This window comes from Physella acuta, unplaced genomic scaffold (assembly GCF_028476545.2).
Source record: "Physella acuta isolate Inbredline_101_S28 unplaced genomic scaffold, ASM2847654v3 ptg001944l, whole genome shotgun sequence".
Classification (NCBI taxonomy): Eukaryota; Metazoa; Mollusca; class Gastropoda; family Physidae; genus Physella; species Physella acuta.
In genome coordinates, this window is record NW_026733449.1 from 28685 (window position 1) to 55432 (window position 26748).

General features: G+C 40.4%; 2 protein-coding genes across 2 annotated transcripts; both read right to left on the reverse strand.

Moving 5' to 3' along the window:
* Positions 1 to 369: 369 nt before the first annotated feature.
* On the reverse strand, positions 370 to 18479 carry LOC131931322 (uncharacterized). The gene is made up of 9 exons (XM_059288077.1): positions 17847 to 18479; positions 13187 to 13356; positions 12543 to 12687; positions 12250 to 12444; positions 6322 to 6501; positions 4353 to 5197; positions 2934 to 3235; positions 2280 to 2502; positions 370 to 535 (listed from the first exon to the last, which is right to left on the reverse strand). The coding sequence occupies exons 1-9, from the start codon at positions 18477 to 18479 to the stop codon at positions 370 to 372; spliced, it is 2859 nt and encodes a 952-aa protein (XP_059144060.1).
* Positions 18480 to 22615: 4136 nt separating this feature from the next.
* Positions 22616 to 26125, reverse strand: LOC131931327 (S-adenosylmethionine-dependent methyltransferase Rv2258c-like). Its single transcript, XM_059288083.1, has 5 exons — positions 25901 to 26125; positions 25037 to 25239; positions 24666 to 24785; positions 23771 to 23860; positions 22616 to 23103 (listed from the first exon to the last, which is right to left on the reverse strand). The coding sequence occupies exons 1-5, from the start codon at positions 26074 to 26076 to the stop codon at positions 22616 to 22618; spliced, it is 1077 nt and encodes a 358-aa protein (XP_059144066.1). The 5' UTR covers positions 26077 to 26125.
* Positions 26126 to 26748: the final 623 nt, after the last annotated feature.

Below are 26748 nucleotides of genomic sequence, written 5' to 3' on the forward strand. Positions count from 1 at the left end.
TATTATGATACGAAAAACTACAACATACTTTTTTAATAAGGTTGCAAAGAAATAAGCACAGCTATAATTCTAAATCGAATATGTTCTGAAAATGTCATCAAATTTCTTTTTAGTTCTCACTAAAGACTGTGGACAATAGAGAAATACAAATGGTAGTTAAATTAGTTGTAGACGACAAGAAAAAAAAAGTTTTATGAACTCATGAAAGTATACAGATATATATATAATGTTTTCTTATAATATCCATAAGCTTGCGATTATTATAAACGTGATAAGTTTAAAAGAAATATTTTAAATACTTTTGAGTAGTTTTTAAAGAAAATCATGATATTAGCTTTAACATAAGATACAATTCGAAGCTTGACTGTTTTAATACTTGAGGCTTGATGATGTTGTTTTAATTTTACTCCCCGAGACGTTGGGCCAGGGTTCGAGTCCCGCCCAGACCAAGTAGAGATTGAGGACTCGTCTGTTGCAAATAAAAGACAGGAAGATGAAGACGCCCTGTAGACCGTTGAGAACATTCGAGAAAAACCTGGGACAAAAAAAAAGTTGCAGTCAAACAATGGTTTAATTATTGCTGCATTAAAATGTACATGTCTGAGAGTATTAGAAGGTTTGATTGTATTTCAGTTGTCACCCGCCCGTTGTCAGTATTAACCACATTTAAAACCGCCTCTACCAACACTACCCACCTTAAAACCTCCTCTACCAACACTAAGCACCTTAAAACCTCTACCAACACTACCCAACTTAAAACCGCCTCTACAAACATTACCCACATCGCCTCTACCAACACTACCCACTTTAAAATCGCTGCTACCAACACTACCCACCCACCTTAAAACCTCCTCTACCAACACTACCCACCTTAAAACCTCCTCTACCAACACTACCCACCTTAAAACCTCCTCTACCAACACTACCCACCTTAAAACTGCCTCTACCACCACTACCACCTTAAAACTGCCTCTACCACCACTACCACCTTGAAACTGCCTCTACCAACACTACCACCTTGAAACTGCCTCTACCAACACTACCACCTTGAAACTGCCTCTACCAACACTACCACCTTAAAATCGCCTCTACCAACACTGCCCACCTTAAAACCTCCTCTACCAACACTGCCCACCTTAAAATCGCCTCTACCAACACTACCCACCTTAAAACCTCCTCTACCACCACTACCACCTTGAAACTGCCTCTACCAACACCACCACCTTGAAACTACCTCTACCAACACTGCCCACCTTAAAATCGCCTCTACCAACACTACCCACCTTAAAACCTCCTCTACCACCACTACCACCTTGAAACTGCCTCTACCAACACTACCACCTTGAAACTGCCTATACCAACACTACCACCTTGAAACTGCCTCTACCAACACTACCACCTTGAAACTGCCTCTACCAACACTACCACCTTGAAACTGCCTCTACCAACACTACCACCTTGAAACTGTCTCTACCAACACTACCACCTTGAAACTGCCTCTACCAACACTACCACCTTGAAACTACCTCTACCAACACTACCACCTTGAAACTGCCTCTACCAACACTACCACCTTGAAACTGCCTCTACCAACACTGCCCACCTTAAAATCGCCTCTACCAACACTGCCCACCTTAAAATCGCCTCTACCAACACTGCCACCTTAAAATCGCCTCTACCAACACTACCCACATAAAACTGCCTCTACCAACACTACCCACCTTAAAACTGCCTCTACCAACACTACCCACCTTAAAACCTCTTCTACCAACACTACCCACATAAAACCGCCTCTACCAACACTACCCACCTTAAAACCTCTTCTACCAACACTACCCACATAAAACCGCCTCTACCACCACTACCCACCTTAAAATCGACTCTACCAACATTACCCAGCTTAAAACCTCCTCTACCAACATTACCCACCTTAAAACCTCCTCTACCAACACTACCCACCTTAAAACCGCCTCTATCACCACTACCCACCTTAAAACCGCCTCTACCACCACTACCCACCTTAAAACCGCCTCTACCCACACTACCACCTTAAAACCGCCTCTACCACCACTACCCACATAAAACCGCCTCTACCACCACTACCCACATAAAACCGCCTCTACCAACACCACCCACATCGCCTCTACCAACACTACCCACCTTAAAACCTCCTCTACCAACACTACCCACCTTAAAACCTCCTCTACCAACACTACCCACCTTAAAACTGCCTCTACCACCACTACCCACATAAAACCGCCTCTACCACCACTACCCACCTTAGAATGGTCACGTCCGCCGCCTCTGCTATGATGGCGAGGGTCCAGAAAGCGCCAGTCAGGGAGGAAAGTTTGACGTAGACCCCCAGGTTCCTGTGGTCGTCAAGTCTGGAACTGTCGTAGACCTGGAGCTTGCCCACTCGGTAGATCTTCACCACGGTGATGGCGAACATCGTCAGGTTGGTCAGGTTAATTAGTGCCATTGGCATGACAAGTGACACACCTAAAACAGACAGGTAATTAGTGCCATTGGCATGACAAGTGACACACCTGAAACAGGTAATTAGTGACATGACAAGTGACACACCTGAAACAGGTAATTAGTGCCATTGGCATGACAAGTGACACACTTGAACAGGTAATTAGTGACATGACAAGTGACACACCTGAAACAGACATGTAATTAGTGCCATGGCATGACAAGTGACACACCAGAAACAGGTTTAGTAAAATGCGTAAGACAAACAAATACACCTGAAAAAGGTGAATTAGTGACAATGACATGACAAGTGACATACCTGAAACAGACAGGTAATTAGTGACATGGTCATGACTAGCAAAACACCTGAATCAGTAATATTGGCGTGAAATTTTTTAAACCTGATATAAAACATATAGAACAAACATAAACTAAAAATCTTATCTTTTACTGACCAATCAGGAATGTCGAATTCAAATAGCAGACGGTAACGCCATAGCCAATGGTGGAGCCTCGCGTTGAGACGAGTGATGACGTCACGACAGCGGCAGAGATTGTGGCGGGAACAAGTAGGGTGGTGAGGCCCTGTCTGATGTAATGGAGCGTCTGGTCCCCCGGGGTCAGGCCGGAGCTCCTGGTCTTGGAGGTAAAGACACGGAACATCTGGAGGCTACAGGTGAAGGTCCAGGTGATCATCCACAGCCACAAGAAGTGGGTCAGGACGCCAAATGTTGTACACGTAGAGCTGGGGCCTGACCTGTGTACAATGGTTCAAAGGTTACGTCAGGTGGGCCAAGTTTACGTCAGGTGGGCTAAGGTTACGTCAGGTGGGCCAAGGTTACGTCAGGTGGGTCAAGGCTACGTCAGGTGGGCCAAGGTTACGTCAGGTGGGTCAAGGCTACGTCAAGTGGGCCAAGGTTACGTCAGATGGCTAAGGTTACGTCAGGTGGGTCAAGGTTACGTCAGGTGGGCCAAGGTTTTCTTTATAGTTATTTAAATAGTAGTGTATAATTTATTTTCTACTTTTTAGTGCATTATTACATAAAAGATTGTTATTAAACGTTTTTTATGATTTTTTTAAAATAATGAAATGCTTTGATCTGAAGCCAGGCGTGTTTCAAATGTGTTTTAATTATTTGATTTGAAAACTTTATTAATAATATATTTACCGAAAGACACATAGAGAACTTACAAATGTGAGCTAATGAGCAGGGACACTTGAGCCAACAGTAGACTACCAGATAGACACACAGAGAACTTACAAGTGTGAACTAATGAGCAGGGACACTTGAGCCAACAGTAGACTACCAGATAGACACATAGAGAACTTACAAGTGTGAGCTAATGAGCAGGGACACTTGAGCCAACAGTAGGCTACCAGATAGACACATAGAGAACTTACAAGTGTGAGCTAATGAGCAGGGACACTTGAGCCAACAGTAGGCTACCAGATAGACACACAGAACTTACAAGTGTGAGCTAATGAGCAGGGACACTTGAGCCAACAGTAGACTACCAGATAGACACACAGAACTTACAAGTGTGAACTAATGAGCAGGGACACTTGAGCCAACAGCAGACTACCAGATAGATAGAGAACTTACAAGTGTGAGCTAATGAGCAGGGACACTTGAGCCAACAGTAGACTACCAGATAGATAGAGAACTTACAAGTGTGAGCTAATGAGCAGGGACACTTGAGCCAACAGTAGACTACCAGATACATAGAGAACTTACAAGTGTGAACTAATGAGCAGGGACACTTGAGCCAACAGTAGGCTACCAGATAGACACACAGAACTTACAAATGTGAGCTAATGAGCAGGGACACTTGAGCCAACAGTAGGCTACCAGATAGACACATAGAGAACTTACAAGTGTGAACTAATGAGCAGGGACACTTGAGCCAACAGTAGGCTGCCAGATAGACACATGTTGCTGTGTCCGGCCCGACTCCTGAGTACCGGAAACTTCACATAGGTCATCAAGGTCAACACAAGACTTAACATCGACAAGGTCATGCATATCAAGGTCAGGATATACTCGGCAAACACCACATCCGTGGCTGGGTAACCTTGACCTTGAACCAGCTCATTGTTCTGGACACTTTCCAATTCTCGAAGCTTCTCCTCCATGTAACTATGACACACGCTCACACCTTCCTCTACCTGTAACATATTGAGCCCCATGTTCTCTGAGATTACTATACGTTTGTCTTTTAGTTCTATCTCAACTTTCACCGCAGGTGGGATGCTAGTGTTATCTATATGTATCGTGTAGTTTGTATTGTTTAATCTCACATAGCTACACGTCAACAGCATTGAAACATTCAAATACGAAGTGACGAATTTCATCTTGTCTTGTTTGGATGTGAAGTTTTCAGATTTCAGATCTACCGCAGTGCAGTTGATCCCAATATCAGCTACGGTCGTGTTACAATAAAACTTGACGTCAAATTGACTTGGCATGACACGTCTGCTGAAGGTGACATTTGTAGCGTCAATGTCAAGTGTCATTGAACTGGTGACAAACTGACGTGTCATCTCCTCTTCGAACTCGTCTCTCTTCTTATCGTTGCCAGCGATGACGGCCCCGTCTACCCAGAATACAGCGGGGCCCTGAGAGCTAAAATTAGAAGCTGTCAGCAGAGTCTGATTGATGGAGATGGTGCCGACCTTGATGGAGTACTCAACACGTAAATCCTGCAACATCTTCTGGATCTGGTTGGATTTTAAGTTACTGTTTAGCAATTAGAAAATATAGTGTTCACTAAATGTACGTTAACAATATTATACATCTAGTGTTATTCAAGAAAATATTTTATACAATGTTTCAGACAGATCGTTATTGTAAAAACCGAACAGTACAGTCAGTAATGATATCTCTTTAACCAAATCTCGATATACTATGAAATAAAATGCTGCTATAACAGTTATAATCATTAATTTCATATCAATTAATTTCAAGAATAATATACATTTCCATTTTAGGAAAACTCTACAAGTTAAATAACATTTGGAATTTTGTGAAATCTATATAGATAAAAAGCATGCATCACATTTAAACGACGCTGTATTATATATGAAGACAAAAGATTGTAACTTCTGTACAGTTCTTCTGTTAGTTAGTTCAAACCTCTATGTCCAAATTTGTGGTCTTTTAAACACAAAACATTTTCCGAATATCTCCATTTATAGAAATATATTTTAGTTTTATTTTACAAAAAAATAAATACAAAAAACACTTGTAGTAACAAGCCTTTAAATCTTTGAAAATAAGAAAATAAAACTAATTTGTAAGTTATCTCCCTTTCTTTGATTGATTTAGTTAGAGTGATCGAGTGATCGCTAGCATTTAATCTTGTTATGCTCCATTAGTTTCAAAATGGTTTAATTAGTTTTTAATGACTAATTTAACATAAAATTAAAACAGATATTCACGCATTGCTCTTTAAGACGAACGTATCTTGACAATTTAAGCGAAATCACTTCATTAGAAGTTGGTCGAAATTGACCTACAAGATTTGCCACAAACCCACAAACCGACGTTGTTAAATAAGTAAAAACTTGTAAAAATTCAGTTAAAATAACTTATGTGTTTTCATGTGTTTTCCGTAAAACGTTTTAAATTCATAATCAATGTAATCATAATCTGTTGCGTTTGCAAAAGCATACGTATGTGAAGGTAAATTTTTAAAATATGGTATGAACTAATTTTATTTTTATTTTTATCAATAGCTATATCAGATAGTCAGGTACAAAAAGTAAAAACAGACATGTTTAGTGACTGCGGCTAGAGAAGCCCCAGTTGATCAGATAGTCAGATACAAAAAGTAAAAACAGACATGTTTAGTGACTGTGGCTAGAGAAGCTCCATCTGTCCAGTTGACCAGCTGGTGCCTCATGTCTGGGACTAGCCACACCCTCAGGCTGTAGGCCAGACCTGTGATGTCCTGTATGGCTGTAGCACAGCTTCTGTTGGTGAGCACCTTGCCAGGTGTACACTCTAGTGTCAGACACTCACCCTGCTCAGGTTAGAGGGAAAAGTTCAGACTATTCTGGGATCCACTGAATATTGTTTTACAAGAATTAAGTTAGATATATTTTATGACAGTAAGGACCAACGATTTAAAGAAGTCACAGCTTTAGGACAAATATGTATTAAAAGATGTGTTTCAGTTGTGAAGGCAAGCAAACAATAGCCAATCTCATTCCAAGAACACACTTTAACCTCAATCTTTGACCTAGTCATTACATCAGCGAGAACCGCCCCATTCCACATTACATCAGTCAGGACCCTCCCACTCCACATTACATCACAGAACCACCCCACTTCACATTACATCATACAGGACCACTCCACTCCACATTACATCACAGAACCACCCCACCCCACATTACATCAACCAGGACCACTCCACTCCACATTACATCACAGAACCACCCCACCCCACATTACATCAACCAGGACCACTCCACTCCACATTACATCACAGAACCACCCCACCCCACATTACATCAGCAAGGACCGCCCCACTCCACATTACATCACAGGACCGCCCCAATACACATTACATCAGCCAGGACAACCACTCCACATTACATCAGCCAGGACCACACCGCTCCACATTACATCAGCCAGGACCACCCCACTCCACATTACATAACAGGACCACCCCACCCCACATTACATCAGCCAGGACCACCCCACTGCACATTACATCACAGGACCACCCCACTCCACATTACATCAGCCACGACCCTCCCACTCCACATAACATCAACCAGGACCACCTCACTTCAAATAACATCAGCCAGGACCAACCCACTCCACATTACACCACAGAACCACACCACTCCAAATTACATCAGCCAGGACCACCCCACTCCACATTACATCAGCCACGACCCTCCCACTCCACATAACATCCACCAGGACCACCCCACTTCACATAACATCAGACAGGACCACCCCACCCCACATTACATCAGCCAGGACCGCGCCACCTTACATTAAATAACAGGACCACCCCACTCTACATTACATCACAGGACCGCCCCACCCCACATTACATCAGCCAGGACCACCCCACTCCACATTACATCACAGAACCACCCCACCCCACATTACATCAGCCAGGACCACCCCACTCCACATTACATCACAGAACCACCCCACCCCACATTACATCAGCCAGGACCACCCCACTCCACATTACATCACAGAACCACCCCACCCCACATTACATCAGCCAGGACCACCCCACTCCACATTACATCAGCCAGGACCACCCCACTCCACATTACATCAGCCAGGACCGCCCCACCTTACATTAAATAACAGGACCACCCCACTCCACATTACATAACAGGACTACCCCACTCCACATTACATCAGCCACGACCCTCCCACTCCACATAACATCAACCAGGACCACCCCACTTCAAATAACATCAGCCAGGACCAACCCACTCCACATTACATCAGCCACTACCCTCCCACTCCACATAACATCAACCAGGACCACCCCACTTCAAATAACATCAGCCAGGACCAACCCACTCCACATTACATCACAGAACCACACCACTCCACATTACATCAGCCAGGACCACCCCACTTCACATAACATCAGACAGGACCACCCCACCCCACATTACATCAGCCAGGACCGCGCCACCTTACATTAAATAACAGGACCACCCCACTCCACATTACATCACAGGACCACCCCACTCTACATTACATCAGCCAGGACCGCCCCCCTCCACATTACATCACAGGACCACCCACCCCACATTACATCAGCCAGGACCACCCCACTCCACATTACATCAGCCAGGACCGCCCCACCTTACATTAAATAACAGGACCACCCCACTCCACATTACATAACAGGACCAGGGGCGGAACTACAGTGCCGCCAGACCCCGCAATGCGGGGGGGGCCCAGACCGATTGGGGGCCCAAAAATCCTGGCTAAATTATTTAAAAAAAAAAAAAAAAAAAAAAAAATTAGGTGGAGGTCAAGTTATCTTTCTTCTACAGTTACAAACAAACACGATAGTCGGCAAACGTCTTTGATAAAAATGCACAGACTATATAGCTCGAGAGACCGCCAGACATAAAGTCAACTTCAAAGACGCAGCCTACCGTTCTTTTTAGTGGCGTCGACTAGGAGAACAAAAAAGCATTGTTATATTGTTTACATTATTAAACTACATATCTATGATTGTGTGTTTAAACTACTGGCCTGAATTCTACAAAAAATATAATTATTTATTTCGATCTCGTACATTTATAATTGCGTTCATTTTTACTTTAACAACTGTATCAATAAACTTGTAAAAGTTTGTTATCTCCCTTCAGCGAAGCATCTGAAATTTGACTGTGCCGGTACACTTTGAAATCGGGCTGGGGAAATGTTGCGGCGACTATCCTGGTCTTCTAGACGACCGGAAAAAGTCGGCGCTATTGATGTAGATGTTCATCGGCGCTTTCTTGTCCCCTTCCAATGAACCTTCCCAACTCTCTCCCCTGCCCCCACTCACCCCTACCCCTCACCTCTGCCCCTCACCACACCCTTAATCTTACAATAAGATGTAATGCATAGATTAACGAACCGTCTATGAATTACTGAACTGTAAACTGACCACTCCTGCACATTTTGTTAAAGACACTAGTCAGTAGTTGTTCATTTACCTGATGAACAGCGAAGGAACTACAGTCCCGCCAGACCCCGCAATGCACGGGGGGGGGGGGGGGGGGGCAGGCCGTTTAGGGGTCCACGGCTGACCAAAATTAATATTTTTTAAAATTTTGAATTTAATTTTCGTGCATTTTTGCCTTAATATTTGGTTTGTAAAAGAAAAACACTAGCTGCGGTACGATTATCTTTATTTTACAGTCACTATACCACGCTCTTCCGCAACAGATAAAATCCATTACACAAACTACAGTGTAAAATATAGGCAACTCTTCAAATTTGAATGACTTCTTTGACTCGTTGCCCCCCACCTCTTTAATAGCTAAATAGAGGACACGTAACTGTTTAACCGATCCTCCAAAGTGTACTGTCGCGGATTAGGCAGGGGATAGGGACCAAAAAGGGGGTTCAAAAATTGTCGAATTTTTTTTACATATTTTAAACAGTTATTTATAGTTGTATTTTTTAACCATTGTCAAGGCCGAGTTCTATTTCCCTACAATCAAACACACGCTGTCGTCGGCTAAATTCTTTTTAAAAAACAACAAAGTCCATAGCACGAAAAGCCGCTACATATGAAGTGGGCTTTCGTCTTTGCGGCATTGGTAAGGGACCCGAAATCCTTTGTACATTTTTCAATGTTAATGTGTTTGTGATAGTGGTTGAATTTGTATCTTGCATCCTACAAATAATAAAAAAAATAATATAATACTATACTAGAAACTTCCGTTTTATATACGGTTACTTGTTTTTGCTTTTACGAGAAATATCATAGTAAACTTTTAAAGTCTATACTTGGAATAATCTCCCCTGAGTAAGTTTTACAATGGGCGATGCTGACGTACATAGATCAAGGCGTTTTGATGTCGCTTTCAAGTTTTTTTCCCGAGCCGACCCCTATCCCACCCCTCTTTCTCAACCTCACAAGTATCGAGGAGATAAATGTATCGTTTATGAACTACTTCCTAACCGTACGATTCAACACTTCAGCACATTTTGTCAGACACTAGACAGCACTAGATCTAGATCTAGTCAACAGATATTAATTTACTTTCATAGTATTAGGCACATATAATTCACAAAACAGGGCAGGTAAGATTATTTTTATATAATTATTTAGAAATTAATTACGTTTAGAATTAATTGAACATTATTAATAGTCAATTACTATTTATAAATGACGTCATTGAGGTGGGGGTGTGTGAGGGTCTGGCTTTTTGTTAGTCCCCCCCCCCTCCCCTAAATCAGAAGGTTATCCAACGCGTGACCTGGCCACATACAGTTGTACATGTGAAAAACATTTTTCTGTCTATTTTGCATTACTGCATCATTCACCCAATCGCCATGAAAACTTGGGAAGCTGTTGAGTACAGCCCCGCAAAAGTTTCTGTCATAGGCCTAACATTTGTACATATTGGAGTGGGGACTCCTAACGGAAATATGTGATTTAGCGCCCCGTGATCCTGCATAAACGGATGAGGTTACTACTTGAATACAACCGGCGTCAGTGTCATCCTGAGCGCATCACATATGAGCAAGTTGGCCTCCCACAGACAGTCGTTTAAAAGTTCCCACAACACTAGGAATAAGTCTCGCTACAACACTCGATGACTACATCTAATTAGGTGTCGCACCAATGTTTCTTCCTGGGTAGACTGTTTTCGGAGGAGGGGTGGGGGAGGGGGAGCTCTGCCGGAAGAAACAATGTGTTGCACCCATCACCCGTGCAGTAATGTAACCGGTAGCTCCAAGAGCCCAGTGACTCCCCTGACACCTGGGTCGTAGCCGAGGGACTTACAGCATGCCTTGGCGTGTCTAGTTGGTAGTGTGGACAAACCCGCGCCCTAAGATCCAAGAAATGAACTGCCGACATTGTTAACTTTTAATTCAACTTCTGGAAAACAGGGCACACGGTTGGTAACGTTTTGATGAAAGTCTCATAAAAACCGGCGTCAGTTTGGAGTGTTGGACTAGATTTAGAGAGTCCGTGCTTCTCACATGGAAAACTGAATGGGGCCAGCTCGTGTGTTGGAAAACCTCTGATTTATTCAGGTACCGGATACATTTTTTTTTTAAATTTAGTGCGACCTTTGTTTTCCATATATATATATATATATATATATATATATATATATATATATATATATATATATATATATATATATATATATATATATATATATATATATATATATATATATATATATATATATATATATATATATAGGGGCCCAAAAAAAAATTCTGCGGGGGGGCCTTTTTTTTCTAGTTCCGCCACTGAACAGGACTACCCCACTCCACATTACATCACAGGACCACCCCACTCCACATTACATAACAGGACCACCCCACTCGACATTACATAACAGGACTACCCCACTCCACATTACATCAGCCACGACCCTCCCACTCCACATAACATAAACCAGGACCACCCCACTTCACATAACATCAGCCAGGACCACCCCACTCCACATTACATCAGCCACGACCCTCCCACTCCACATAACATAAACCAGGACCACCCCACTTCACATAACATCAGCCAGGACCACCCCACTCCACATTACATCAGCCAGCACCACCCACCCCACATTACATCACAGGACCGCCCCCCTCCACATTACATCACAGGACCGCCCCCCCCACATTACATCACAGGACCGCCCCACTCCACATTACATCACAGGACCGCCCCCCCCCACATTACATCAGCCAGGACAACCACTCCACATTACATCACAGGACCACCCCACTCCACATTACATCAGCCAGGACCACCCCACTCCATATTACATCACGGGACCGCTCCACTCCACATTACATCAGCCAGGACCACCCCACATTACATCAGACAGGACCACCCCACTCCACCTTACATCACTCGACCACCCCACTCCACATTACATCACAGGACCACCCACTCTACATTACATCAGCCAGCACCACCCACTTACATTAAATCACAGGACCACCCACTCCACATTACATCACATGACTGCCCCATCCAACATTACATCACAGGACCACCCACTCCACATTACATCAGCCAGCACCGCCCACTTACATTAGGAGAGCTCCACTGTGTGTCGTTACACTCATTAGCATCGATCTCATCCATGCGGAACGGCGGGTCATCTTCTGACAGACGGTTGCCAAAGTTGATCAAAAGAGACAGGGGCGGGTAGATTCTGACAGGGGGAGGCTGGGGGCCGCCGCCCGGAAGTTTAAAGTCACAGACGCCCCAGTTGGGGAACATTTTCTGAGGTGAAAATATGTTGTCTTAACATTAGTAAATAAAGACGTAATGTTTCAATGTGACTACAAATTAAAAAGTTTGAGTGACGAAAAGTGTCTTACCAGACTGCATATTCCACAGAAAATGTTTTTATAATACCTAAACGGGAACCGTATGTAGACGGGGTAGATGGGACCAGTCAAGTCTTGACATGCCCGAACCACATCCACGTCATAAGTTGTAGAATTGCAGTCCAACAATTTTTTGCTGGTTGGACAAATTATAGCAGAATTTAATTGCAAAAAATTGCATTAACACATTTTTTTAAAATATCCATGCTGTCTGTTGTTTTTTTAAGGAAGCTTTTAACGAAAAGTTTAATTAATTAAATTAATGTAACTCTTAAATTACAAGTAATTTATAAAAAAATATAATTAGTCAACAAATGGAGCCGTCTTGAGTGGAACCCCCAGTGAAGACGAAAGAGAAGGGGCTCAAGAAAGACATGGAAACGGAGTCTTCTTGAAGAACTGAAGACATGGATGTTTTGGAGGTTGCCAAATAAACAGCCGAGGACCAGACGAAATGGGAGGTTATGGTCGCGGCTCTATGCTCCACAACGATTAAACAGGGTTAGGTCGAGTCAAAAGAAATTGATTCCAAATAATTTGTAATTGACTAGATGGTAAAACAAACACATGTGTAATGGAAGGAGCTACAGAGTGCTTAAAATGTGGTAAGTGACCACGTGACGTAACACGTGTACCTGTACTGAACTGGGTCACAGGGTGCCAGTGACACGTTGTATGGGAACGTCTGTGTGACGTTACAAGTGGAGTTTTTGGTCAGGGCTAGTCGCAACATCTGGTCAGCTGTGGTAGCTGTGTAGACGGTCATGTAGTGGTAGCAGTAGATCTTGGTCAGTAGTGGCACCATCTGGGGGGTCAGACAAACATTGGGTCAGTAGTGGCTCTATCTGGGGGTCAATACAAAAATTTGGTCAGTAGTGGCACCATCTGGGGGGTCAGACAAACATTGGGTCAGTAGTGGCTCTATCTGGGGGTCAATACAAAAATTTGGTCAGTAGTGGCACCATCTGGGGGTCAATACAAACATTTGGTCAGTAGTGGCTCTATCTGGGGTGGGGGGGGGTCAATACAAAAATTTGGTCAGTAGTGGCACCATCTGGGGGTCAATACAAAAATTTGGTCAGTAGTGGCACCATCTGGGGGTCAATACAAAAATTTGGTCAGCAGTGGCTCTATCTGGGGTGGGGGGGGGGGGGGGGTCAATACAAAAATTTGGTCAGTAGTGGCACCATCTGGGGGTCAATACAAAAATTTGGTCAGTAGTGGCACCATCTGGGGGTCAATACAAAAATGTGGTCAGTAGTGGTCGGTCTTTCGGTCGTTATAAACGTTTGGTCAGTAGTAGTTCAATCTGAAGGTCAGTAGAGATCGGTCTGGGGCTCACTATAAACATCTGGTTAATTGTGGTCAGTCTAGGGGTCTACGTTTACTCAGTAGCCGTAGAAGTAAATCTGTTGGTGAGTAGAAACATTTGTTTTGTACAGGTCAGTCGTTGGTGAGTACAAATATTTGGTACGGTTGTCTGATGAAAGATTTGATGAGTACTGGTCAGTGCGGTGGTCGGATAAAACATTTGGTCAGTACGGTGGTCGTATAAAACATTTGGTCAGTACGGTGGTCGGATAAAACATTTGGTCAGTACGGTGGTCGGATAAAACATTTGGTCAGTACGGTGGTCGGATAAAACATTTGGTCAGTACGGTGGTCGTATAAAACATTTGGTCAGTACGGTGGTCGGATAAAAGAGTTGTCAAGTTTGCTGGTGATGGAAAACCATCTGGCAAATAATGTCTTTTATTCGATATAGTTTATTTTTAATTTTAAAAGTGTCTACTAATCTTTAAAGAAAGAACTTTTGTCTATTATTTGTAACGAGAAAAATGGCCCGTTGAGGAAGGGTACAACGGGCGCTAGGTTGATAGTGCTGTCTATTTTCTCGGTACTTTAGTATATACAAAATATAGTTATAGGCATATCCCTAAACCATGCACCTAATCTCATTCATGACAAAAGTCGCATTTAGAGTTTCTTTCAGGCAACTCTGCTTCGCCCCCCCCCCCCCCCCCACACACACACAACCTCCAAAACATGACTACTGTCCCATTCAACAAAATATAATTATATACTTTTTCCAGTGTCCGCACCCTCCCAGAAAATTCAACCCCCGCCCACGAAAATTTCAAGTACCCCCACCCCTCTCCGGGGAGGAAAAAGTCTAAAAGAAACACTGGTCGCATTTGTAGATCATACAAACTAAAGGAAGAATCTGGGCGGGGTTTCGCCCCTACCGGAAGAGATGCTTGAAAAAAAAAACTGCACGCTAAACGCTTTTTAGATTAGGAAAAGTTCTCCCCTACGGGGAGGAAAAAGTCTGAAAGAAACACTGGTGTCGCGCTTAGCCACTGCGCGAAGAATTGCATTAAAGAAATTGCAAGAAAACCACTTTTTAGATTAGACACATTAATTAAGCGGTAATTTTATTATAGAGTATCGATGAGGAAATTTCTTTTGAGTTGGGGAGGGGAGGGGGGGCTCAGACGTTCTTACGCGGGGGTGGGGCTTCGCCCCTACCCGAAGAATTGTATGAAAGAAACTCTTCACGCAAACCACTTAGATTAGACAAAATTTCCTTTTTATTTAATGTTTACTCGAGAATCAATGACGGCATATTACTGTGTGCACTCTCCGGCTTGATATTATTTTCTACTATATGACGTCATACTTCGTTTTCGTTTCACTGTGCAAGTTTTTAAATTGCTTATGTTTTCTCTAGAGCGTTCTTGTCAGATAGATAGATACACAGACAGCGAAACTATTAGTATTAATTAATTAAATGTGTCTACTTTACCACTCTTAATAAAATTATAGTGCTAAAATGTGTTGGTTTTTTTTTTATAACTGCTGCACTGTCTTCATCTGTTTATACATTAAATATTCACACCACCGAGGGAGCTAATATAAATATAGGTGAAGAAACATTTATAGAAATTAAATAATGAAATAAAAAAATTGTTTAATATTTTTACTCATTATTTAGCGACAAAAAAGTAAGCAAACAATTAATTTGAAGGGAAGTACTTTTGTTAAATTTGCCGTTAAGCTAAACAAAATAAATCATCCATTGACAGCATTAATTAATATTGTAAGATGTAAATTTAGTTAATTAAGAACAGTGCTGTTTTAGTTTTCCTATGTAACTTTTTTGTAATAATATATTTTTTTAAATTAAGGCTTTATTAGCACCAATCTATTTGACATGAAGGATTTGTTATTTTTATCAATTTTGTAAAAGCAAACTTAGAAATTTTTGTTCTAAATTTTAGACGACTAATGTATGTATATCATATTACTCAGAAAACAGTTAAAGAACAAAATATTTCTGTAGAAGATCTAAATGGATTTAATGTTTATACTAATCAAAAAATTATAATACGTCATCAGCTAATTAGTACGGTACTCTGCATATATTATTCAACATCCACAAAACAAATAAAGCTCTAATCCTTTAATGGTTTTAATTAAATAATTAAGCCTAATGATAACTGCTATCAAGTGAAAACGATAAGAGATGTCTGATCAATACAAATTTAAGTGCAGTTTTTACCTAAAGATGAAAAAAAAAACACATTAAAATTGTAAGATTAAAATTAAAATCATCTATTGACGTGGTAAAGCTGACCCTACTAGAGTTTCTTTCAGATTTTTTTTTCTGCGGAAGAAGCGGGTGGGACACACACCGGTAAAAAGTATGTATTTTCTGTGTAAATTATATTTCGTTTCGGGAACAGGCGGTAGACGTTCTTCAGGAGAAGGGTGGGGGGGGGGGGGGGGGGGCTCTTCCCCTCCTCCCGAAAAGATGGCTGAAAGAAACCATGGACTCAACGGTTCTCACATTTACCGTTTTGAATAAACATCTTTGTTACACATATTGTCAGTGAATCCGGCGTCAATGGTCAATTTCTAACACAAATAGCTACGCTTTAATTACTTTTTTTACCATAAACATATTGTAAACATATTTTGAAGATCTTAACAACGTATTCATTGATTTTTTTACAGACACGAATGTATGACAACTGTGTTGGCATCAATCACTGTATAAAAGAGGATGAGCTGTTAACAATCGTTTAAAGTACTTGATAATATAACGGTTTTAAACGGATAGTCCTTTTGTCCTGATATTTTTCCGTGAGATATTTTGTCTGGGATATTTTTCTAAGATCATTTGTCCTGAGATCATTTGTCACGAATCATTCAGTTTATAAAAACACATTTTGATCATATGAAGAGACAGCGCTAGGGGAGGGATGGTGGGGAGGCTGCCCTAAGCGACGACACTAAGGGGGCGTCAAACAAGGTAGAATATAGAAATAAAAAGTTCATTTTGAGCGGCATTAATGAATTATACACAACTAAAAGTCAAGTAATAGACTACAACTTGGCTTACCAGACCAATTAAAATGTTTTCTATATCAATTATGCGACACCAAAATATTGACCGTTACGGGATAGTGACAAATAAAGCACGCCATCAACCTTTCCAAATGGTGTGAAGGGGGAGGGTTGATGGGCGCTTCTTCGTCAAATGTAAATTAATGTATAACTGGGTGGGGGCGCAATATCGGTAGTTCACCCCGGGCGCCGTAACGGTTCTCTACGCTTCTGATATAAATTGTATAGAATTGTATAAGTGTACTGACTTATGTCTAGTTTTGGCACTAGATGTTGACACATGTAACGGCTAGCACACATGTGTCTTTGTTTCTTTATTATTGATACAATACGGCGGTCATTTTTTCGAAATAAAGACCCCGAATTATATGTTGTGGCGTAACGAGGGGGGGGGGGTGCGGGCCTCACCGGGTGACACCATTTAGGGGGGGGGTGGCACCAAGGCAAAAAATAGCAAAATATAGCAAAATATATAGAGAAAAATGATAATTCCACTTAATTAAGTGATTAATTCGAGTGTTAAAAAGTCTTTTAAGAGCAAACTTGACAAATCTCAACAAGGGTGAAGGAGGGGGGGGGGTGCAAATTAAAAGTTTGAGGGGGGGGGGGTGTGTGCAAATCGAAAATTGAAAGTTTGTCCCCGGGCGCCGGGAAGGGTCGCTACGCCTCTGGGGGGTGACAGCACTAAGTGCCGCACCAGGTGACACCCGACCTCGCTACGCCACTGGTGCTTACCTACTTTCCTATACCGGTACTGAGAATCTTTTCCGTAGAACAACCATGTAGAGATGTTTGTAATACTGATCTTTTCTTGTATGGCAACATGCGCAATAATCCCGCGAATATTTCCGCCAATATTTCCGCTAAACACGACATGTTACATACCTCAGTGACCCTGTTGCACACAGCACAGTATCTGTTCTTGTACACCACCTGAGTGACGTTGTCCACAACTCGGGTGACGTAAGCAGTGGTGACGTCATCGTCCGACAGCTCCCCCTCACACAGCCTGACTGTGTCCTTGTCCCCATTGTAGTCCGCCAAACACGAGCGGACGTATAGGAAGTAGAAACTGGTGTATTCAGAATCACAACCAAGTTTAGGCGGGGAAACTTTACTCTGGTTAAAAACTTGGACTGGATTTTGTTTAGCGGTCACAAAACCTGGTATGGCATCGGGATTGTTTTCCAAAAAAATTGTTTCGTTAAATTCCGAGATGTTGTAGATTCCACTTTTTAAGCCCGGGGGTGGGGCGTAGTTGTCCTCCACACTGGGGCAGCATGAGCCGTAAATCTGACAGGACGGTCGGTGGCAGGTGCAGGTGGTGCAGTAGAAGGTGGGACAGACCTGCTGCAGGATGTTGTTTGTGTAGACCAGTCGATCGCCCTGACACCTGGCGGGGCAGTAACTCTGCTGGTAGTCCCTGGAAGACACGGCCGTTTTGTTCCAGGTATAATACCTGACGTTGCTAGGTGCTTGAGTTGTTCTGGTAGTTGCCTGAGAACTGTAGCTTATCATAAGAAAAATACACACATATTTCAATATCGAAGTCATGTTAACATTAAGGTGATGTAAAGACAGGAGTCAATGTAATGTGTATACACCAGGTGCCTCCATACAAATGAGGCGGAGAGAATATTCGCCGAGATACCGTGACGTCATGGTGACCAGAGTTCGCCTAACGACGAGTGGACAGTGATTCCAGTGTCACATGGCAACCAATGCATGTTGGTCACGTGAGACTGTTGCTGTGTGTGACGTCACTTTTAAAGCAATTCGTTGCGAACTTATGCTAATGTAGGAAGGCAGGTTTGACGAGAAAAGTTCCATTATTATTAATTGACACAAAAAAAAACGTTCTTTTTTAAGTTGCCGTCATAGCGACCGAAAAAAAAAATCATAAATCATACAGCTTATTAAGTCTAAAAAAAAGTTCAGAAATGTAATATATTTATGGTCAATATTATAAAAGTTGCAAAAGCAAAGGACATAATAATATGTTTTTGCGTTTAAGGCTAAAGTTCTGTTTATTTTTAGCAAGTCTAAGTTATAATCTGATGTTTCCATTTTTTAGAACCACAATTGATTGGCTGTACAGATATAGCGTGATTGATTTTCTGAAAACTCCGCTTTGAAATAATTTTTTACTTTGCCGATACGATTTATTAATTCAATTAATTTTTAAAATCACGTGATGTAGTTATGTAATTATGCTATATTTATTTACATTTTCAGTGATACAAATTTTTATTTATTAATTTAAAAATTTTGTTTTGTTACCAAAAGTACTAAGCAAAAACAACAAATATATCCAATCTTAAGTAAATTTCAACAAAAATTAAACAGTCTAATTTTTACAAACTTATTATTTTAATAAATTCTACATGGTTTTTTAAATATTTAATAGGTCTATAGAATAATTTGGAAGTTAATCTCGGTTGAGTTTCATTCGTCATCTTGGGAAACAGATACTACTTTTTTTTTACTCTTTATAACTGACTATCAGATATAGCTAATGATAAAAACAAAAATAAAAATATTTCATGCCACATTTCAAAAATTTAACTTCACTGACGTATGTTTTTGCAAACGCAACAGATTATAATTAATGTAACCCTCACTCAGTGGGGATGCTTTTACCCACTGAGGTGTTTTGGTTAAGACGGGCTGACCCTGAGATTTAGGACACACTGACACCGACAGTTGTTGTCAAGTACTCGCTTTATTCACTGCATCGAGCCATGACGGCGATGCATAACACAGTAGTACGACGATTACAAAACAGAGAGAAAAAAACTGAAGAAAGACAAAAACTGTAGCCCTAAAACAAATGTAAAGAAAAAGTTACATTCATGATAACACCACGTGTAGGCTACAACATACACGGGTACAATAAAATATGTTTCGGCCAGTACACAGTACTGCCAACAAGTACCAATGAGTAGTACAACAATATATAACTACACTACCTTCATTAGGTCTATAACCGTCACCGTGTCCACAGACAGCAGCCTTGCGTGTGACTGACACGACTAGGCACGAAACTACCCACAGTCCCATGTCACATGATATGGGACACAGGTAACCGCTCACAAGAGCATGAAAAACAAGTTAATAAAAAGTCTAGTGACAATTTAAGCGCAATTTCCTTATGCTATCTAAAAATAGCTCTGTCGTAGCGTAAAGCACACACGGGGACAAAACACAAGACGTATAATGCTGGGGTGCGTTCAAGCTAGGAGAACGATCGGTTTGTAGGTGTTTATGTAATTTTTAAAAAAATTTTGTGACCGAACGAAAGGATATTTTTGAAAACTTTCTTCGGCAATATTGTTCTAAATTATGGCAGGAATCGATTGGTAAATGTTTCATCTGCCACACCATCCTGTTACCTGCCACACCATCCTGTTATCTGTCACACCATCCTACTGTTATCTTCCACACCATCCTACTGTTATCTGCCACACCATCCTACTTTTATCTGCCACACCATCCTACTTTTATCTGCCACACCATCATGTTATCTGTCACACCATCCTACTGTTATCTGCCACACCATCCAGTTATCTGCCACACCATCCTACTGTTATCTGCCACACCATCCTACTGTTATCTGCCACACCATCCAGTTATCTGCCACACCATCCTACTGTTATCTGCCACACCATCCTACTTTTATCTGCCACACCATCCTACTTTTATCTGCCACACCATCATGTTATCTGTCACACCATCCTACTGTTATCTGCCACACCATCCAGTTATCTGCCACACCATCCTACTTTTATCTGCCACACCATCCAGTTATCTGCCACACCATCCTACTGTTATCTGCCAAACCATCCTACTGTTATCTGCCACATCATCCTGTTATCTGCCACACCATCCTACTGTTATCTGCCACACCATCCTACTGTTATCTGCCACACCATCCTACTTTTATCTGCCACACCATCCTACTGTTATCTGCCACACCATCCTGTTATCTGTCACACCATCCTACTGTTATCTGCCACATCATCCTGTTATCTGCCACGCCATCCTACTGTTATCGGTCACATTATCCTGTTATCTGCCACGCCATCCTACTGTTATCGGCCACACCATCCTACTGTTTTCTGCCACACCATTCTACAGTTATATGACAAACAACTCTATTGCTATCTTTTATATATCTAAAATGTATTTACAGAATACATTTGATAATAAACCGGGAGTGATCTCCCCTAAATTTTCTCGAATATTCTAATATAAAATTACGAGGGATGGCAACTCAGGACATAGACAATATTTGTTATCCATTTTTAATTACTAAAACTTTTGATAATAAAATAGAATCTCGTAAAAAAAAAGAATTGCACACCAAGTCTTCTTCTTCTTCTTCGTTCTTAATTATTAGTGTTGAAGGGGATCGAGATTTATCTGCCAGTGGGTTTGAACTCGAGACTGTTCGAATGTATCAACCATGAGCTTTTTGCCGACTCGACCACGCCTCCAACACAATTAAGCGTTACGTGTCAACTGGTTTTGCGCCATTAAGGCCATAGACTCCGATTTCAGCCTGCTTTTCTTTTTGGATTTGCTTCCATAGACTAAGTCCAACCAAGAACAAACTACAAGGCAGCAGTTGTTTAATTTTGGAGTTGTCTCTCCTAGAAGAGTGGCTGTCCCCAGCTAACGAGCCTCATCTGCCCGAGGGTTCGAACTCGAGACTTTTCGGCTTAGCAACCATGAGCTTTACCGACTCGACCACGCCGACCCGGTATTTGTTTTAATTTCCAATTTTTTTTTTAGTAATTCGTTCTAGGTGTACACGAAGTTGAAACCACATTGGTCACATGTAAAACTATTATTTGCGTTAGAAATAAATCTATATTGGCGCTAGTTATACATGTAACTATTTGAATTGTGAAAGTACAAGTATGCGTGATCTCGACTTAAGCGACAAAGTTAACGGTAGGGTAAACTTAAACAAAGGGGTGAGTAATGCAAATCCACCTTTTATAAAATGTGCACCTACTATGTGACGTCACTAGGTCAGATGTCATGTGATCTACACCCCCAAAATAATACAATACTGCATACATTCCTGAATTGTTAGTTTTTGTCTTGTAGAACAAAATGTTGACATCAACTAACCAAGTTGTTCCTTCAGCCCAGGTGTGTTCTCAAACCCTAAGACAACTAACCAAGTTGTTCCTTCAGCCCAGGTGTGTTCTCAAACCCTGAGACAACTAACCAAGTTGTTCCTTCAGCCCAGGTGTGTTCTCAAACCCTGAGACAACTAACCAAGTTGTTCCTTCAGCCCAGGTGTGTTCTCAAACCCTGAGACAACTAACCAAGTTGTTCCTTCAGCCCAGGTGTGTTCTCAAACCCTGAGACAACTAACCAAGTTGTTCCTTCAGCCCAGGTGTGTTCTCAAACACTGAGACAACTCACCAAGTTGTTCTTTCATATACATATATATATGCATATATATGTATATGGAGTCATATATATATATATATATATATATATATATATATATATATATATATATATATATATATATATATATGTATATATATATATATATATATATATGTATATATATATATATATATATATATATTTATTTATATATATATATATATATATATATATATATGACTCCATCACTGTTCAGCTTGTTTATTTTCAGCTTGCAATATATAAACCACGTATATGTTAGTATGGGGATGGTGACTAACAAGTTTGAAACCAGATTTTTTAGCATAACGGATGGTTGTATCCTTCCCCCACAGTAAGCCGTGGGTGGTGGACGTGTCGTCTAGGCAGGTCTGGGGGACACAGTGGAAGGCGCTCATGCAGTATAATCCGGCTGTTTTAGGATTATCTTTGTTTAACACGACGTCATCTTCCGGGCCGACTTCAATCATGACGTAATAACTTCCGGGTCGGACCAGTTTCCGGATATTGGTCAGACCCTGGGTTGGGTCAGGTAGACAGTGGATGAACCCTCGGGTTACGACCAAGTCATATTTGCCGTGCATCTCTTCAGGGATTTTAAACACATCAAGTTGTATCATGGTTAAATTTGGTAGGTTCATGGCTGATATCGCTTCTCTCCCTTTTTCCAAACAAACACTGGAGTAATCTGATCCTTAACAACTAACATGTAGAAAAATATTAGTTTTAAAAATTGAAATAAATTTCCAATATTAACAAAATCAACTTAAAGAGCTACATATTTATCGGCGTAACTTAAACCAAATATATATATATAGATGAATTAAATTGTTTAACTTCGCCAAGCCGTTCAGTGAATTACACTTCGAGTATTCACTCTAGCCCCTAGTAAAAGTCAACTAAATATGACTTCTGTTTCATATCGGTTTGGCCAGTTTACTTTGCGTGGTGCATATTTAACAAGACAAGTTGTATAATTTTGTGTTTAAGATACAATGAGTTTATAGCTAAAGTGCCCTGAAACCACCACCGAAGGGGGAGACACAACTTGCGTTACCCCACCTGAAGTCATCTCACCTAGAGACGCCATTTTTCTTGTCTTAGGTTTAACTTTACAAAGACCAAAGTGGGTTAAAATATCACATTAAGATAATATTAAATAAAATATTAAAAATAACATTTTGCTGACTAAAAGATTAGCTTTGTCTTAGGCGTTCGTACGACAGGATCATGATGTAAAATATAATTGCTAAAGTGCAAATTCGTTGGATTATAAAATTCGCTTCACGCATCCGCAAACATATAGTACCACAAATGCATTCACTATATAAGTAGCACTTAATACCAGGGGAAGAAATTACCTGTAAATGTACTGGCGGGAAAACACTGGGCCAGACGTGAAATGAACGTCCCCATCCCACAACCTACCTCGATCACGTTGACGCCTGCCTCTAGATGTGGGGTGAAATGTCAAAATAATTGTGTGAGAATATAAATTTTTGTTTAGATTTAAAATAAACAAAAAACTAACATTTTGTTTTATTAAGTTTTTAAGGAAAAAAATTATTTTCATGGTGTAGCGTAGGGGGTAGTCATAACTGCTTCTATCATAATGACATGATCAGTACATGATTCAGTCAGTGATTTCAGACACTTCATCAACCACAGCAACTAGCAAACATTGTGTGATAGAAAATATCTAAAGAAATTAAAGTCTGAGTTATACAACCATTGACCCATTTCCGCGTATAACATTATACACACATATATAGGCCTATACCTATATATATATATATATATATATATATATATATATATATATATATATATATATATATATATATATATGTATATACATCGAGGATCTCTTGTTATACTTTAAGTCAGTTGTTTGCTACTTGTAATATCTACGTTAGCAACACGAAGTGCGTGATAAGAAACGAAATGAAATTCAAATCCCTAATTTTTACAAATCTTCTTGACAAGACGTTTTTCTGCTTTACAGTAGAGCAGGGGTCTCCAAACTACGGCCCGCGGGTCGGATGCGGCCCGCGAAGTCCTCTCATCCGGCCCGCGGAGATCTTTTCGTCCAAGGAAAAATCGTTTGTTAGTGATGGTTGAGGAACTTTGCCCAGAAAAATCAAAGACATGCCTGGAAGAAATAGGCACCCGAACTGAAATTTAATAGTTAATGCGGCCCTCGGACTGAAACGTTTGGAGACCCCTGCAGTAGAGCAAGACCAATGGACAACTCACCAAGTTTGTCCTTCAGCCCAGGTGTGTTCTCTAGGATAATGTTGACCTCTGTGTTGAACACGAGAGAGCTGGCTTTGTCTAAAAAACTGACTAACTGTGTAGTCCCCGTGTATGTACACCCTGGAAATGGTTGTAATAAAAGACATATAGGCCCACACGTTGACACAACACTAAACAAGAAGTTAGACTCTTCTGTCGTTATCTGTACGAAGGTTAGGGTTAGAGTTTTCAATTTGATTATTATTAAGATTAGGATTAATGCTAGAGTTAAAGGTTGTGTTATGCTGGTAACCTTAAACCAAACAAATAACTTGAACACGGTATTTGGTACCATTTTCGAAAATGTTATTTTAAGTGTACAAGCCACATACCATACGGTCCGTCTTTCCTCGCACATTTCATAACAGGCTCGAAGCGTACAGCAACAGCCGATATGCCGGCTAAGACTGGCACGCTGTTGCCAAGGAGGATGGGACTTAACTCTTTATCAACGGTGTAGTAGTAGCCGTTGCCATGGCACTCGATGTCAACTATCTGCGCACACACCAGGCTGTTCAAGAGCTCACGCACGTATCTAAGATAGATATTTAAAGTGTGTCACATTCAAGGAATATTTAAAGAGCTTTAAATTGTAAATGTTTGTGGAGACTTGGGCAGTCTCTGGTAATACAAAATATTACTTTTTGACACATTGTCATGTGACGCTTACGCTTCTTTTTTTTAGACCTTGTGATCCGTTTGGCAGAAGAATTAGAGTCCATACGTTTCTTGACCTCGGCAAATGAAAGAAGAATGTGGTCAGCATTATGCTAAAGTGAGTTAGGTACCCATCAGAGCTGAGTGGACTCATGGACCTTCCGACTTAAACAGGGATTCGAACTCGAAACGTTCGAGTTATCAGTCTTGCGCTCTACCGCTAGGCCACACAGTCCCATGGTATGTGGCGTCGAGGCCTTGGAAAGATTTTGTCATCCATCCCGTAAGCTGCGGGTTTGGACCACCCCCCACCACCCCCCTTCACAACAACCCTTAGCTGGTCCCAGGTGAAATGAACCGCCACACACACATGGCTGTCCCCATAGTGTAACCATTTATATAATCAAAGTATTTGCGGCAGATTTAAGTTCATTTTGAAAGGTTGATTTAAAGACCCTAACTCTCATATTTGGGAGTCTTCTAAACTTAAACAGTAGTAAGATAAAACATGCAGCATTATCGAACCCTATGTTACTGACCTCTCTTTCAGTTGCTTGGCGTCTGCTATCTCCTGTGACGTCATGGGTGTATCTGACATGACGAGAGCCTCCAAGATCCCCAGCTCGTAGGACATGGACAGAGCCAAGCCCACCAGAGTGTGACGGATGGTCTCTTCCAGTTTGTCTTGTAGTGGATTCTTCACGCTGCTCGCCATTGCTTTATTTTAAATCACTGAGATTGACTGGACAGGTCGTTTCCGTACTAGTACTGTAACCAAGAATAATTTATAGTTACATGGAGTTATACGTAATAGCAGCACGCTAGACTATCTGTATTGCTTGAAGTAAAAATTAATACGAATACCTATTATATGTGTTTATATATATATATATATATATATATATATATATATATATATATATATATATATATATATATATATATATATATATATATATAAATATAAATATATATATATATATATATATATATATATATATATATATATATATACATATATATATATATATACATATATATATATATACATATATATATATATATATATATATACATATATATATATATATATATATATATATATATATATATATATATATATATACATATATATATATATATATATATATATATATATGTATATATGTATATATGTATATATATATATATGTATATATATATATATGTATATATATATATATATATATATATATATATGTATATATATATATATATATATATATATATATATATATATATATATATATATATGTATATATATATATATATATATGTATATATGTATATATATATATATATATATATATATATATATATATATATATATATATATATATATATATAT

Excerpts from the sequence above, each read along its gene's own strand:
- LOC131931322 (XM_059288077.1), bottom strand. The coding sequence starts at position 18,479 with ATGATAAGCTACAGTTCTCAGGCAACTACCAGAACAACTCAAGCACCT. Across the intron at positions 12,445-12,542 it reads TCTGTGGAATATGCAGTCTG|AAAATGTTCCCCAACTGGGG; the intron begins GTAAGACACTTT and ends TTTTCACCTCAG. Across the intron at positions 2,503-2,933 it reads GAATTCGACATTCCTGATTG|GTGTGTCACTTGTCATGCCA; the intron begins GTCAGTAAAAGA and ends TGTCTGTTTTAG.
- LOC131931327 (XM_059288083.1), bottom strand. The coding sequence starts at position 26,076 with ATGGCGAGCAGCGTGAAGAATCCACTACAAGACAAACTGGAAGAGACC. Across the intron at positions 25,240-25,900 it reads GCCAAGCAACTGAAAGAGAG|ATACGTGCGTGAGCTCTTGA; the intron begins GTCAGTAACATA and ends TATCTATCTTAG. Across the intron at positions 23,861-24,665 it reads TGGGCTGAAGGACAAACTTG|AGGCAGGCGTCAACGTGATC; the intron begins GTGAGTTGTCCA and ends CCCCACATCTAG.